This window comes from Vollenhovia emeryi, unplaced genomic scaffold, assembly GCF_000949405.1.
Source record: "Vollenhovia emeryi isolate VEMERY1.0 unplaced genomic scaffold, V.emery_V1.0 DF939133.1, whole genome shotgun sequence".
Lineage (NCBI taxonomy): Eukaryota > Metazoa > Arthropoda > Insecta > Hymenoptera > Formicidae > Vollenhovia > Vollenhovia emeryi.
The window spans coordinates 2,675,205-2,692,500 of record NW_011967233.1 but is presented as its reverse complement, the minus strand read 5'-3'; the positions used below and the strand labels follow the sequence as shown (position 1 = coordinate 2,692,500).

Here is a 17,296-nt window from a genome sequence, read left to right as displayed (position 1 = left end):
GCATATATTATTTATAATAAAAGAATACGTCCTTTGTATATAAATGTAAAAAACTAGAGAAAAGCGCAATCCTGTATAAAAGAATAATTTAAGAATGAACCAAGCTGTAAAAAAACAGACAAAATTACGCTAAAATAAACGATATAATTGAAAGGTTGCAATTACTTTCGTTTATCGTTTCTGTCATTAGTATGCAAATTGATGCATGATAATGCGTTTATGCGATGATGTCATGCTGAATAAATGCATATGTATTATAATAATGAGATCATATAAATAGCAAATAAACGCACATATACATTTATGATTATTAACTATTTCTTCACATGCTATTGTACTCCTACGTCATTTTCCCTCTATATTCGCTATTCCATTCATTTTTAACGCAAAGTGCGGAACCACCAATAACGCAAATATCTGTCTAGCGCAAAATCTCCCTGTAATAAAATCGAAAATCACTTAGGAAGATAGAACTTACTCTCACCTATTACCTTCTTACCTCCTACGCGCTTACCATGATTACATAGAATATTCGTAACTGCACGCCACCCTCCATGTCATTGGCGTAGAATGTAAAGTAATTCTCGACCACCCCAACGCGAAAATTGTTGGAAAAACGATTTTAACCATTTACGGTTCCATGTAAAAGTATATTAAAACAATGCAGAAATATAACATTCGATTTTTCACAGTCGATGGTGAATTCTCGCGCGAGGATACGCACGATTTCACGTAGAGAGGGGACAATGCATTTTTCTTCTCCCATCGAAAGGGAAACAAGTCGACATCTATGCGCGCGACAAGTTTGCACCGCCCGTTAGCGAGAGTTTCGAACTTCGGGCATTATGCCACCTACGAGAACGATAAACCCGATCGTTATCTCGTCGTTCGTGCGCTAGAATCGCGAGAATTGAGGGGAAGAAAAGATTGGCACTTTCGAGATTGGCGCATAGGCCTCTCGCCGGTGAGCGGACGCGAACGGTGACGGACTTCCGGCTTTTCCGCAGTCGCGAAAAGTCAGGAGTCGCGATCGCATCGTCGGATCGTACTGATAACTGGAGAAGAGAAGATATGGAACGCCAAGTGCACGTTGACAAGGAATACGACAATTTAATGAAGCCCATCATGATTGCTGGCAAGTTTGTCTCCTTTTGGCCTTTGAGCAGGGACCATTCAACCAGTGCGAAGGTGTTCAAGACTTGCCACGTGCTCTGGATGTTTTTCATAGTATGCAGAATTAATATCTTGATTAATTAGATGCGAACAAACTGTTAAAACAAAGAAAGGGAGTTCTATTGTACTCGTGTTGATTTCTCTCGTAAGCTTTTCTGCGTAAACAAATAAATATATCATTGAATTCTCTTATAAAGTTAAAATAAACACCTTGAATATAATATAAATAATTCAACATTATTATTTGCGCACAACGTAGCTCACCATAATGTGCGTCGCCGTGACGGCTGATATAATGTACAACTTTAACAATTTGGACGAATTGGCGGCAGGCGCTTGCATGGGCTCTGCATTTTACCTCGCGATACTACGCCACATCGTCTTCTCGTTTCATCAAAAAGATGTGCTGTACGTAGTCGAAACCATGAGAAAAGATTGGACTTGTTCGTCGTACGAAGATAGAATTATTCTGAAGGAGAAGTGCCTCTTTGCGTTTCGGCTCGCGAAAGGCTTTATAGTTTTGGTAACTACAACCATAATTTCCTTCGCATGCTTGCCAATTTTAGAGGTACGTACAAGAAGTCACTTATTTAATATTTTTAGCAATCATTATAACAATACATACAGATTGTCGGTCTCGAGACACAACAATTGCACGGAAGAATTTAAAATAAGAAATTCAATGTTTTTTTAATTAAAAAGTAACTTTCCGTAAGATAAATTGATAATTGAGAACATTTCTGTTCATACGTTTTTCGTATTTGGTGCCTAACGTTTTAATAACACTTTCGAAATTCTCATTTCATTCGTAGCGTTACAAATTTTCAATTTTATGATAATAAAGGAGATTTATTTTGAATTAAATATGAAGTGACATTAGAATATCCTTCAGTGATAAAGCTTAAGATCTCTCTTCTCGAGCTCCACCTTATTGCCTCAGAACTTCGTACTTCTCTATAACTTTTTAATTGACTCCGTTATTAAATTGTACCTGTAGAGCAATTAACTGCGGAAGTTTCTTTAAATCTGTCTATTTTCCTAACAAAACGATGTTTAATGATAAATTTTAGCTGCAAGACGATTGTAAGACAAGCGTTCTCAAACGGGAGAAACTTCTGCAGATGTCTATTTCGCGAAACGACGGTGACAGATTGACATGCGCGACGCGGCAACGCGATGACTGACATTTGTAGCTTTTCAAAATCCTTTTCCCCCCCCCCCCTGTAAGATGCCGTTGTCTCGAAATTGTTTATTACCGCTTCGCAAATGCGGACGGTAGTGTCCTTACACGGGAAATTGTTTTCCGATGGTCGTTTCGTTTTACGAGCCTTTCGAAAACACCTGCACACGCACGCGTACGTTACATAGATATTAATCCCTTCGCCGTATTTATTTCCTCGATACAGGTTAATAAATTATTAACAATTATGGAAAATTAATTATTGAGCTCAAAGAGAATACAATACGATAATAATCAATACTGAGTAATATAATCTAAAAGCAAGGTGGTCGCAAATTCTGCAAACAATCACCTCGGTCTTTTCTACTCTCTGCCAAATTATGATCTTTACATAAACAATAAGAGGATTTATAAATTAACCATAGTAAGATAATCGATTACCTAGTCCGTCCCGATTGGTCTCAAGCAACTTTCATTTGCTTAACTAGGTATATATTCTTAAAAGAGAGAGGATACTTCCCTTCCGCGGTTATTTCTTCTTAAATCAGACGATCTCGCCCGTCTATGAGTATATCTACATCTTCGATGTAATAGGCGGCTGTTTCGGTGGTAGCACGATACTCGGCGCTACCACCTTCAGCCTCATCGCGATAACACACGGATCAGCCAAGTTTGCGGTGCTGCGAAAGAAGCTGGAGGCAATAAACAGTAATAATCCCGACGCTGACAGAACAATGATCAACTGCGTTAAGGATCATCAAGATGCTATCACGTAAATACTTGTGTTACATTAATAGGATCGAATTTTTTATGTCTAACAGAACACGTGAAGAACATTGGCTGTTGTCAGCTACCCTTACGACAAAGAACCATCTCCGCACAAATATATTAACGTGAAATTGATTTGTAACGTTTATACGCACAGTTGGAAAATTTGTGTTTTCTTGTTAACAAAAATGCCGGTTAAAATTTTCGTGTCAAATGTTTCACGCATTCATGTGTTAATTTAACATATTGCTCTTGGGTTAATTGACCTCGAATGTACAATTATTAAAATAACTGAAAAGAAATGTTAAAACAACACAATGTGTACTTATTTTTTAACTTTACACAATACATATGTTCTATAATATTAGTAACAAGATTTATCTGTAATTTATAGAATAAAATGTTTATTTTATTCTATATAACATAAGCGAGAGTGATTTCGAACCGTCATTTGACTTATTACATCTGTAAAATGTAAAAATTACATTAAACACAATTATTTTGAGATTTGCATTAATTTTGTGTTAAAATATTAACAGAGTATTAGTGTAATCATTTAACATATCCATATTATGTTAAATTAATCCAAAAATTTGTGCGGACCGTTTGGGACATGATGTAATATCTGTTAAATTTAATACAAATTTTTCAACTGTGCGTAACATTCCCTGCAATTGTTGACAATGTTCTCCTGATACTTTATTTTAGTTTTGCGGATGCGCTCGAAAGAATTATAAACATTTTGGCGTTAGGACAGAGTATTATCAGCATCGGCTTGGTTTGTTTCGCGGGATTTCAGATTACTTCGGTACGTTCGCTTGCTAAAGACGCGTTGTAACCAAAAATATTACGTTGCAAAATGTTACTCTAGATGATGAAAAACAAGACACGCTTGATGGAATACTGGATGTTTCTGAGCTCTGCCATCGTCGAGCTTTTCATGTTCAGTTTCAGCGGAAACGCGTTAATAGACGAGGCGAGTATATTCTACGACTACACATTATTCGATAAAAATTGGGAAGCTCGACAAGCAAATGATCATTTCAATAAATTTTCTATAATTAATCGGTTAATTTCGATTGTAAGTTGTCATTATTTTTTGCAGAAGTAAAATGTCGTCGTAAAATTTAGATCAAATTAATAAAACTGCGCTACACCGTGGTGCAAAATTGTTACTTTTTTTCCGCAGAATGTGTCAGTCCACATTATAGTTATTATATAAGCTTTCGTTCGACGTAGATCATTAGATATCATGTATCAGACTGCACGCGTATCGCAATAGCACGAGTTTTAACGAGCGATGGAAGACTCAATGCACGATAATCGTATCGACCGATTACCAACGCATGTATCTTCATTAGTACATAGTTCGTTGAGCTCACAATCGCCTGTAATTAATTTACGGCCAACGCTTGTAACGAACCAGAGCGATGCCGTGAGCGGATCGGCTTACTGTAGCTACTGGATCGGCGGCACTTTCGGTCGCAGCCTGCAGATCATGATGATGCGGTCGAAAGTTCCTTCCAAGATCACCGCCGCCAAGTTCTCCAGCATATCCCTCGAAAGTTTCTCTCGAGTGAGTGGATTGTTATGTCAAACAATACCGAAATTTAATTTTAAGATAATATAGGGTAAGGAGAAACCATTTGAGTCGGTTAAAGAAAAAAAAATCGGCTAAAATATTCTCAAGACATTTAAAAATCTTAAAGGCCCTTTGAAGTTCTGAAACGAGGAAGCAACTAAAACAAGTAAAAACATTAAAGTCTCAATAATAAAAATTAATAAATTAATGCAGAATACAATTGGAGCCCCATGACTCAAAAACCCCTCCCTACTCCACTCGATAAACCTGATTACATAACTGTCTCAGATATGGCCGGTATTCATATAGTCCGTTCTTATTATTAAGTATACTCCTAATGTATTTTTAACCAATCACAGAGCCGTAGTAGCCTCTTAAGACAACACTTAAGTTGATTTTGAAATAAGAATCGACTATGAATACCGGCCTATGCTAAAACTCGCTGACGAACAATTTTGACAACAATTTTCAATTCACATATTAAATTTAAAATTATTACGCTACCTCCAGCTATTGCCCGGGCCTAAGTATGATTTGGCGTTGTCGTTTACATTTGAAGTTATATCTTAAAAAGGTCCTGAGATTTGACTTTAGTTGTTTAACTTCGACAAGGTTTTATAAAAAATATAAAAATGTGTTAATAAATTAATTAATTAATGCAGAAAAATTGTTAAACGACGCTAACTGATAAATTCTAATTAAAGAAATTTATTGCGAGAAATATTACCTCAGCCAGAGTGTGAACCTGGACTTCCCTACTCTCTAGGCGGGCGTCTCTTAATTAATGTTTGTCTCGAATAACTCTTAGTTTATAGCAATAGTCGGACTACTTTATGATGCGTGTTACAATAGATATTGTGCTTGCAGGTGCTCAGCACGTCTTTCTCCTATATAATGGTTCTGATGACCGCGAGCGAGGAGTAAGGATCAGCAGCATTGGCAATCGTAGCGACGGCTCTCACAGAGAATACGCTAGTCGATCCGCCAGCCCGAAAATATCATGCGCGGATCAAAGTGGGACCTCGCCTGGAAGTCACGGCGCACTTTTAAGATAGCATAAAAGACGGATGAAGCGCTTCAAAGGAATCGGGATAAAGACCATGATGCGCGGCGAAATGGAATACGCGTATAAGGGGAACGGGCTGCGATGACCCGAGAGAGCCTTCTTAGCCGGGCTATACTTGTTCTCTGTTAAGCATGAGAGACGTTCCGCCCTCGCGAGCGAGCACAGGCTCAGTAAATTACACTCTGATTAATTTCCCGCCGATAGACTCGCGTTAAGCCGCGGCCGTCACCGCCGCGCAACACGGTAACCCAGTAAACTCTGTTAAACACCGAAACATGACTATACCCTCGTTGTAGGAGGGGTAATAATCAACGATATACCGCAACAGCAACGATTTGTCCTTGCTCGTTTTACCGAGTTCTGTCTACTAAGTACAGGGCGATCCGTAAGTCGCGGCTTGTTCCACGATAGAAGATTTAAAAGTGCGCATCGCTTCAAAGTCGAGATGGCGATTAGTATTTTTTAATTTAGCAAACCTTTACTTTCCGACAAGAATTAGACTCTGACAAGGGATTTAGAGGTAGATGCATCCTTTGTTGGAGTCTTGCGATATTGTTAATTTTAAGAACTCCGATCTCTTTCGGTCCTTGAATTTATAAATCGAATGCAGATCTTTAAGATTCTCATGTGCTAGGATATCAGATTATTAAATCTTTCAATTTCTTCGGCTAATAAGTTTTTTAGATTTTATATTTTCAGACCTTTGTATGGTTTTAGATCTATGTGCTTTTGGAGTGTTAGATCTTTGAGCTCTTAGCTTCCAAGTTTCTAAAGCCCTTATATTTTTAGATTCTTAAGCTCTCAAGTATATAGATCCCCAATCCTGACATCCTTGAGCACTCAGCTCCGGCAAGCACTTAAATCTCTCAATTCTCGCGTTCACAAATCCCTCATACACACAAGCTCGATGTGGCAAGCTGCCCGAAATCGCTTCTTCCAAATCTTAATCGTAACCACCGTCTGCTGTTTTATGGAACGCCTTGTACACATAATTTACCGGCGATTCGCGGTGCTCTCTTTTCCGTACCCGTGTCGCCGGGGCAAGGAATCGGGTAACGTCCAGGCAAAACGGCACGAGGTACTCACTAAACTCGCTCGTTCGCTCGCTCACTCACTCCTGGTGGGGCAAACCACGAACGCGGGATAGTCTCGGCAGCGACTCGAGGGTATTTTCATCGCGGCAGTGCAACATGTGCACCCAGTACTACCGGTGCACGCATTCGTCTCGATCAGTCTCTACCAGCTTGTGCTACCAAATTTGTGGCGGACAGCGGGTGCATTCAACCTCCGGAAGATATGAGTCGCGGTGTTAGTGATAGCTCTCGTGTATTTTGCGGTTGATATCTGATCGATCATTGCGTGGCTCTTCGGTGCGACCGACATCTTATCGGTGGAAAACATCGGCGAGATGAAGACAGTCGGATGACGCCAACACTGTTACCCGCGAGATGGTAATATGGCGAACATTAAAGTGGCCGTGCGCATAAGACCGGTATCTGTTAGGTGAGTACGAACCACTTTCTGTCTCTATAATATACTTTGCTCTTTCGCGAATATCTAAATCGCTCGCTGTATAATAAACGCAAGCATTGAAACTATGAGTAACTGTAAGCTCTGATAAATATTACTTTTTGTCATCTGCTACACAAACTTGAGTTGTTTTCACGTAAAATGTACTTCTAGACATTTCGAATACACTATATGGATAGGATTAAAAACGCAAGAGGAGATTGTCATTTCAAAATAATAGTTTCTAATTAAAAAATACTGATACTACGACTTCTTGAAATTGTTTTATAAAAAGATCATGTAGAACGACACAGGAACGAGGAAAGATAATTATCAATACGCGATTTCTAGCTGAGACATATTTCGAGCTGTCTAATGGGACTGAAAATAGTTTCGTTTGTCTTGTATTGGAGTTATTGAGTTTCTTCAATTAACTAAATTGACAAAAAATAATGAAAAGCTATAATCGCTTCCTATCGAATAGATAAATTAATTTCAATGAATATAACGATTTAACATACTGGTAATGATAATATTTGATAATTGAATTATTTCTTCGCGAACATTTATATTTAATAACAAAACAACATTAAAATGTAACTTTTAAAATTATTAAAAATTATTACAGCAGGGAAAATCGCGTTTTTACGTCCTCTATGCTTTTGGCGAATTCCGAAGTGCACCAATCTAGGTCAAGGCTTATAGCTTTCTTTATTATTCTTTTCTGCATGTGCACGTAACGTTGATATGTAATGTTCTAGGAAGATGATGAATTAAGCTACTGTTATTTTCAAGCGCCAGCATTGGCGTAAATTATTATAACAATAATGGACAGTAAACTATAGCGAAGAAATGGAGTCGTTCAAACAATAATAAGAATACCAGAGTAATGCTAATTGTAAGACTTTTTCCCAGCAGGTACCTAATATTTGCGCTAGTGAGGGTCAAGGTTTATGACTCGGCTGCACTTTGAAAAATATCTGCCTCAATTTGTTTTACGCTTCGCAGCTACACTTATTCAGAACGTTGTCGAAATTGCATACATCCTTTTAGATTACATAGAGATTTTCAGACGTTTCGTAGACTTGCCTTATTTTTATAATCCCAAGCGTTGCATTTTTACATCTCGAGACTAAAATATATTGCAGGCTACTTCGGGCAATTCTTTAATGTCCTTGAATTTTGAGATTTTAAAATGCAATCTTTCAGGAAATGTTTACACCTTCGAATTCGCACGCACTCGTGTGCGGCCTCACTCGGTGCAAACACTTATGAACTCGTTTCTATACTTAGACTACCAGGGTGGCGGCAAAAAGACGAGCGCGCGCGCGCTCGTCCGCGAGCGGTAGAAGCGACCGAAGCGGAGTCACCGGAAGCGCAGACGAAAGCAATTGAGCGTCGAGAACTTGAGGATCATCTGCGAGGGTTTCCGTCGCGAGTTATTGCGCGTTTATTTGTGCTACAAATCGTAATTAAAGCGTGATTCATTGCGCCGGTGCACCCGGTCGTGCTGCATTAGCCGAATAATTTAGTGTTTAATTGTAGATATTTTCTCTCTATTTCTCGAGACAATTGAGGATTTGGTTGACTCTATTTTCGTAACATATGTCGTTTTTACAAAAATCTTGAATTATCTCTTACGAAAGAACGCCAAGTAAGCGCAAACGATGTATAAATAATAATGTTAATAAAGTTCAGTTTCTCGAAAAGTTGTTTCTGAATTTTCTAAATCCCTCCATGCTACGAGTGCACGAATCGAGTGCAATCAGTATTTTAATCGCGAATATTTAAAGATACAAAATGAAATTTGATGATATTCGTTTGCAGTAGCAAATTAATAATTTTGCGCGCTAAAATCTAACACACGTTGCCATGCGAGAGGTATTTAAATTTCGCTTTGACTTAATTTATTTAGATCTATTCTCATTTTTTACCTCATATATATTGTTCGATATAGACAATACAGACAAACATTTTCTTATTTGTATGATTTTTGAGAGAGAAAGTAAAGGGAAAATTTTCTTTAAAATTAAACAAATATTTGAAACTGCTTAAATCTTTGATTCTTAAAATTTTTGAATCTTTCCATTCTTATATCACGTGCACATCAGTACAAGTCTCAATGCAAGAGAGGAATAAGAGGTCGATTCATAATTAATAAAATAAAAAGTTTATGAACATGGAGCAATTTAATTTTATGACGCCGAACTCGGCAAATTATGTATTGCTGTCAATTACCTCATTCTCGCGCCGTACGCTTCAATTTTCTTCGTGGATAAAGAGACCGATATTTTTAAGATACATCTCCATTTAATTAAAATTAAAGATTTCAATACAAGAGAGAAATAAGGGGTCAATTCGTAATTAATAAAATAATAAGATTATGAATATGGAGCAATTTAAGTTTATGACGCCGAACTCTGCAAATTATGTATTGCTGCCAATTACCTCATTCTCGCGCCGTACGCTTCAATTTTCTTCGTGGATAAAGAGACCGATATTCATCTCGGCTGCGCGACGAGGTCGCTTAATGATTCCGAGAGCGGGTTCCACGCCGAAAATACTCCCATTGACTTAGCGTGGGGTGCGACCGTATGGGAGATCGAGAGCAGGACTATGACTTTGTGATGGGGCGCAGGGCGACCTTACGTTGACAGCTGGCGCATCCGTTCCGTTTATAGTTGCCTCCGCTTGACAGGTATGCGTGTATCGTCTTAACGCGCTGGCATTGTTATTTTCGTACTACGGCGCCGTGAAACACGAGAGTCGAGGGGGATACGTGCCTTTTTTTTGCATCATTATACGCGTCGGCCAATACAGCAAACGCAGTGTGGCGAGCCTCAAAGGGGTCCCGTAATTTATAAATCCATCGGGTATAACAGTGGTCTGTACCTTCTAAAAGAGAACGGTACGTTATTAATATTAATGCAAGAAATGTTTTCTTTTTTATCTTTAATGCCGAAAGGATGATGTAGTTTCGCTCGTTTCAAAAGTCTAACAACCTAAAAATGAAAGATTCTAAAAGCTCGACAAGGATCAAAGAGTACAAACAAACGTAAGAATAAAAGAGTTGAAGAATTTAAGAATTCAAGGAGCTACCAATTTATAAATTCATATTGTTTCTGTTCCTACGATCTGCGATTTTACGTAGAGTTTATGTAGACTGATATTATAAAAGAGAAAAGAACAGTCGCGTGGAAAGAAAATCATCGAAATTGAGGCTTAGTAAAAATAATATTTCTTACGCCCATTTAGCCTGTCGACGACCCCGTTGGAAGTGATCTGAGAGCAAGCTTCTCCCAAGTGATTAAAGCGCAAAGACAAATAAACAGATCTAAGATGAACAAACCACCGCGCGTTCTGCATGTACTATAAATCTCATAAAAATCTGTTGCACGTATCTTAAAGAGCATCTATTTTTTAATCTATAAGTAACGTTATTTTGTCATTAATTTTATATGTTTACTTCATATTTCGCCTTTATATATTTGCCGTCGTTTAATATAAATATTCCTGGTCATATATTTAATGATAAACGCAGCTGTCTGTTTCCCATTCCAATTTAACGTCATGCTAAATGTACCATACTGTCATTAACATCAAATGTGACAAAAAATAGGCTACAGATCATAATCGATATTATAGATCCGCAGTATCCATTCGAGTTGCATAGATCTCTTTTTCTCAAAATATGCTTTTTTTGCAGGGGTGGGAAGTAACTCGTTACTTGTAACGAAGTTACAGTTACTTTTTTTGGTAACTCTAACTTATCTTTGTTACTTTCTCTCCATCTGTAACAGTAACTTAACTTATATATGTATAGTTACATTAATAATTATTTTATATATGTATACTTTAAACCTCCACATAAACACCTTTATCGACACTTTACAATTCAAATGCAGATTTGATATTTTTATTTTTATTGCAAGAAAGTAACTGCAAAGTAACGATTCGTTACTTTTTGAGTAACTGTAACTGCGTTACTTTTCAGAATTGGTAACTTGTAACCGTAACTAAATACTTTTATAAAGTACTTTCCCAATCCTACTTTTTTGGTATTAAGACTCTTTTAAAGGTACACGCGGTGACATTATCTCCTCTGCATTAGCAAGAGCTCGGATTTTATTTGCGCCTACAACACGAGGCGTAGCCCGAATTGTACCGAAACGTCCGATTAGGACGAGAACAGATTTAATAGGGCCGACAGGATCACGCGAAACCCAGGGTTAAAGCACTGCAATGATCCCTTCGCGTATGCTCTACATGCACCGAGGATATAATATCGCCGCACATAATCGCGCTTCTATCCTGTCGCGGCACGCAAAATGCAGCGTCACACGACACCGATTGTCCCGAAAACGCGACCGTCCATAATTCGCGATGTAAACCTCGATGCCACCCAGACTTGTTGCATGTCTTTAGGTCAAAAGATACCCTTTGAATCCATAAACCTACTCTACCTTCGCGGGTTTCTACAGTCTTTAATTTTTATTACTCTTATCAAATTCACCGATTGTTTCTCGAATCCTTCTGTATTAATTTTACATTCTTTGAAAAGCGCAAGACTCTTTGAGTGGCTTTTTAATAACAACAATATATCTTCATTCTCTTACTAACAACAAGGCAGAACAGAATTGACATTGCATTATTTTACGAGAAAGAAACTCGGATTCTCGGGCATATTTATTGTTAAATTGCTCGTAGGTCTTTGCATGTTAAATGAATTTACTAGCTTCGCAGCTAAATGCACCTAAAAATACCTGTTGCAAGCGAAATGTTGTTATTTTAACACATTACTAAAATATTGTAGCCTAAAAAAGAAAATTTTTTTATAAAACAGTCGTAAACGCGACCGATTGTGCGGAATGCTTTGAGAAAATCGGGCAAAGCCCCTCTATAGAATAACAAGAGGGGGTGTGCGCGCATACCCCCGTGTGAACGCGACGCACGGTCGCATGCATCACCGCTACTGTTGCCGCCGCCACCGCTTTTCGATGAATCGATTCCGATCCATGAAGCATGAAAAAATGTGCTTGGCAAAAAAGGATGAAATAAAAAAAAAAGAACTGCAACGGGGGAGCGTAACACATATAGACGAGGGAGGTGGAAAAACGATGCCAGCTTCGAAAATCGTTGGCGAAACTGCTTGCAGTGCTTGCATGCGTTTATTGACTCCTCCCTCGCAAATATTTGCGACGATATCACTCGTTATCCTTCGTTTGATCGTTAGATCGGCCAACTTTGCGAAATCTTGACAAAATGAGTTCCGATGACATTTTTGGATATAATGTGCTTTGCTTCAATATCTTCAAGATAGAAATACATAGAAATTTCATGCTTTCTTGGAAGATTTAATTTATGAATCTTAAAGAGTGAGAACAAGTGTCCATAGGCAAATGGCCCCATTTTGTTCGCATTCGATTTTGGTTTTCGGTTCCATTCCATTCCAAACAAATGGTTGGTGTCTGTCCAGACGGCTTCATCGCTTACGTCCTGAGAATTTTTGGAGCCCGATATCTCTGGAACGTTAAATAGGTACACACTCTGAGACTGACGTATCTGCGATCATCTTGACGAGACCTTTCGTTTGGTATGGTTTGGTGCCTACTTTGACACCAAAATTGAATGGGAAAAAAATGGGGGCAATCTTGTTCTCACTCTTTTGATACATAAGTAAAGATTCTTAAACCCTTTTCCATTTACTCTCCGACTTCTGAACTGTTAGATTCTTTCATATAGAGTTTCAAACTCTTATATATGGATTTGCGAATTCTACATGCATTACTAATATACATGTTTTTGATGTGCAGGGAATTAAACTTGACGGGATCCGCAGTGGTGGTTCGCGCGGAATCGAATGAGATTTCCTTGACAAATTTGAAGATCTCGTCGAGCAAGGTCGGGGACAGTCGCGAGAGAACCAGGAGATATGATTTCGATTACTGTTTCGATTCGTCGGATCCTGAAGCGAAGAATTATGCCACTCAAGCGACAATCTACGAAACACTAGGCCAGTCCATCATGGACGCTATGTTCTCTGGATATAATTCTTGCCTGGTGGCTTATGGACAGAGCGCATCGGGAAAAACCTACACCATGATGGGCACGAAGGTGCACAACTATGCTATTTATTATAATTTTCAGCTGCATATTCGAAGTCAAATTGATTACCATTGGAATTTTATAAACCGCATATTTAATTTCGGCAATTTTGTTTGCGTAGACTTAATACAAAACACAATGTATTAACATAATTTTAAACATTTTTATTAACTTTAAACTTCAAATATATATATATTGCGCGCGCCCAGACATTCATGTATATAGTAAATTTATTTGACAGATTCTCCATAATAGGACGTATGAATAATTGAGCGTTTTGAGCGTAGCTTATTTTGACTTTGTAATGAGACACGTTACGAAACACAAATATGTGCATTAAACGATAATTTGAACTATTATGAAATATTATATCGCATATCTCTCAAATATTAATAATATCAACTTTTGTTTTAACGTCTAATTAAATTAACGGAATGGAAAATTCGACTATTAAACAGTAGACAGAAGAAAACTTCTCGGTTGTCTTCTCATACTAAAACAGTTATCTACATTAAAAAATATAAATTATATCAATGTAAAATAAATCGGTTTCTAAATATTTAAGAAGTTTTTATCAAAGTTTCAACGGAAGTGGGATACCCTATACATATGTATATTGAAAAAATTGCATTTGCGATTCCAAGCATATCCTCGTCGTCCGCTAAAACGCATTTTGCATTTGATGTCTATTTTATCAATGTTATTTTCGCGTAGCAACATTTTGCAGAACTCTTTTGCCGTCTGAATAAACCGGTGATGATGTGTTTACGGGTCAACGTGCAATGTGCAAATTGTTTCGATTTATCTCGTAATAAATCTGATTGGCACTTTATTTTCATTTTTGCGGCGCATAATAGACCTCCTCCATACATCGTCGAACCGTGCCCCGTTTTTGTCGATACGCCGGCGGTATTATTTTCAAAAGCAAAGCGCGTACCGTACCTGCGCGAGCCGAGAATTACTTTGATTTATCTCGCGTTTTATTAATACATCGCGAAATGTTATTTTTTTTATTTTTCGCGCACAATGCGGCAGAGAGGGTGGCAATCTATTTGCTTTTATTCCGGACAGCATTCTGTTGTCATCAGCGTTGTATCCGCTGATGTTTTCGCAATACCCGCGAAAATATTCCTACAAAACGTACGCGTACTAAAAGTTTCATCTTGCAAATCCAACGATGAATTAAACTTCTTAACGCGCTTTCACCAAGTTCGAATACATAATTAATTTTTCTATCCCCTTGGGATACTCTTCCCTTCGGCGATTTGCAATTTTCTCATTTGCAAATCGGCAAAACAACGTGGAGTTTCTAATGAGGACATGTTTGATACATTGGAAATATTGATAATAAAATACTATTGGCTTATTATTGACAAATATCTGCTTAATTAACAAGTTCATTGCTATATTTTCTACAATTCTGATGTTATTAAGTATGCGCGAATTGAGCACGGGGTGTGTAGAATATCGTATAAAAATGCCAATATGAAACATGTAAATTGACAAATGTCAATTTTCAAAAACAATATTTAACGAAAGTTAGCTGTTCTATTGTTTGACTAAATTAAAAGCTTTCTGTATGTTCAATTTTTCATATAATGGTTTATAGTACATTTTGCATTTTTATGAATATTTCGATTATATCGGTTATAAAAACAAATCTTTTTTTTCTCGAAATTTATATAACCGACATTTCCATTATACATATTTTATACGCGCTAGTTCAATATTTAAATAAAATATTCTCATAATTATTTATTTGCTTTGATATCATCTATTATTTTAAATCATTTTTTGTTATACATTTTTCTGACTTTTCTCCATAGCTGCTACGTTTTCCACTTCTGTTATTGTTCCATCATTAATTATAAAAGCTTTAAATAATTAAAAGTTCCTATTTGTTTATTCAGGAATACCGTTCTCCATCTTCACATTTCTGGTTTCTGATCTCGTATAACCGCCACAAAGCTCATTTCATCTGCACCCATACAATATTACATTAATGTACTCATTCGAAATCTCTTTTACCTATCATATTGATAAACGAAGTGAAATCGACGGGATGAATTTTCCAGGAAATATTTAGTTTCCATCAGCTCGAGCGCTCTCGTATAACAGTCTCGCGAAACTAGGTGTTTTGCATTCTGCATAAACTGGCCGATGCATATTTAGAGTTCAAATAGCATCGACCTGATTATCCGTTGCTTTCCTTTTCCCACTTCGTATTTTCTCCGCCCCCCCCCCCCCGCGGTCAATACCATTCGTGAAATTATTATATCGCATCGCTTTAATTGGCCGATAAGGGAGAAAGAGAGCTCGTTGCCGGATCGAATCGACGTTCCGTTTCTCGTCCCGAAAATTTCAAACAGTAAATTGAAACTGTTTTTGCGGAATGGCGCTTAATTAAATTGTATGGCGGCCTCCGCCGGCGTATTCGCGCGCGGGCGGCCGGGAGATGCATCCGGGTGCGAGGGGATGCATGGTACGGGGGTGAAAAGGTGGGCGGCGGAGAACGAGGATGGGTGAGCAGACTTTTAAAAGCGCAGCACGTGTTGCGGCTGTACAGCGCACTCGTTTGTCGGGTTTCAATTATAAAAGGACGCTTCGAGCGCTGGTTAATAATGCATCAAATTTCGAAATTGACAAGAACCTCCCCTCGTTAAGGTGTCGCGCGCTGTTTCCGATCTGAATAGACTTTATTGACAGAATCCCTTCATTCTTCCCGCAGAACAAACTCTATTTTTGCTCATCCCTCTCCACTTTATATAGAAACATTTCGGCCGTTTCGTACTTATAGAAACGCATATTGCGCGTAATTCTAACAAACTAGATCATCTAGAATTCATATTTTTAATATTTTTAATAAATTTCGCCACGAATGAAATTATTTATTTCACACGGAGAGAATTTTCTTTTAAAATTTACCCCGAAAATCATGTAATTGCGGGACCACATTGCATTTTGAAGAACTTTATGAGAGTTTTTTGAAATTTTACCATACATTTTACTAGTAATTTTACTAGAATTTTAATAGATCCAATCATTTTAAATGGGTGTATTGCTTCACTACCTGATGTAATAACTGAACTGTCATTAACTAGTTTGAGCATCTGTCGAACCAACAAGATTGATGAGATACAATGGGAAACGATCTGATCATCCTTAATATCTAAATTAGCAGAAAGACCAATCGTAATCACCAATAGTAATCACCATTTGCCATGGAAAAACAACACCACTTGAAGGTGGCCGCCCTGCAATAATACAAGAGCACCACACTTCGGTACTTCGGCACAAAATTCTTCGAAATGCCATGTTGTCCCACGATTATAAAGTACTAGTACATTTTATTGATTCCCCTTAGGGTTACAAGGCGTTTTCGAAGGAACGTGCCCAAACCTCTTATAACACCTCTCTCTATATCCACTTCGCTATATAGCGATCGAACGAAAAACCAACAATGTTTTTGTTTGGTTTTGAACCCGGGTCTTCGGATTATCAGACCAGCGCACAATCCTCCGCGCCACGATCGCCACTCCCACGATTATATAATTTTCAGGATAAATTTTAAGAAAAAATTCTCTCCGTGCAGGTTTTATCGTATTCCCGGGTAACCTTTCTTCTATAACGATAAAAGTCACAATTAAATAGCGGATACTTAAACCAAGCGTTTGACATATTTTTTAATGTGCGATAACTTCGTCAGTATATATAATCCTTTAATTTTTTCAGGAGGATCCAGGACTAATTCCACGGCTCTGCGAAGGAATATTTTCAAAAATCGAGCAGAAGAGCGAGCACGAGAGGATCTATCGCGTGACAGTTAGGTAAAACGCATCATCCGACAAAAAACTTTTTAAACTGTTCTAAAACGAGCACTCGCACGAAGTTTTTTAACCATGACTTTGAAAGT

At 37.9% G+C, this 17,296-nt stretch overlaps 2 protein-coding genes across 2 annotated transcripts in view; both read left to right on the top strand.

The window, feature by feature from the left end:
* Positions 1-908: 908 nt before the first annotated feature.
* Positions 909-6,407, top strand: LOC105567949 (odorant receptor 13a-like). The gene is made up of 7 exons (XM_012023243.1): positions 909-1,227; positions 1,433-1,741; positions 2,842-3,125; positions 3,830-3,929; positions 3,993-4,097; positions 4,548-4,697; positions 5,571-6,407. The coding sequence occupies exons 1-7, from the start codon at positions 1,072-1,074 to the stop codon at positions 5,625-5,627; spliced, it is 1,161 nt and encodes a 386-aa protein (XP_011878633.1). The 5' UTR covers positions 909-1,071; the 3' UTR covers positions 5,628-6,407.
* Positions 6,408-6,775: 368 nt separating this feature from the next.
* Positions 6,776-17,296, top strand: part of LOC105567951 — a 38,957-nt gene continuing 28,436 nt past the window's right edge. Inside the window, exons 1-3 of the mRNA XM_012023244.1 lie at positions 6,776-7,272; positions 13,092-13,392; positions 17,116-17,210. Coding sequence (XP_011878634.1) covers positions 7,226-7,272; positions 13,092-13,392; positions 17,116-17,210 — 443 coding nt within the window. The 5' untranslated portion in view covers positions 6,776-7,225. The remainder of the gene's footprint in view (positions 7,273-13,091; positions 13,393-17,115; positions 17,211-17,296) is intronic.

Coding starts and splice junctions, on each gene's coding strand:
- LOC105567949 (XM_012023243.1), top strand. CDS start 1,072: ATGGAACGCCAAGTGCACGTTGACAAGGAATACGACAATTTAATGAAG. Junction 1,228..1,432: donor TGCTCTGGATGTTTTTCATA/GTATGCAGAATT, acceptor CGCACAACGTAG/CTCACCATAATGTGCGTCGC. Junction 1,742..2,841: donor CATGCTTGCCAATTTTAGAG/GTACGTACAAGA, acceptor TTGCTTAACTAG/GTATATATTCTTAAAAGAGA.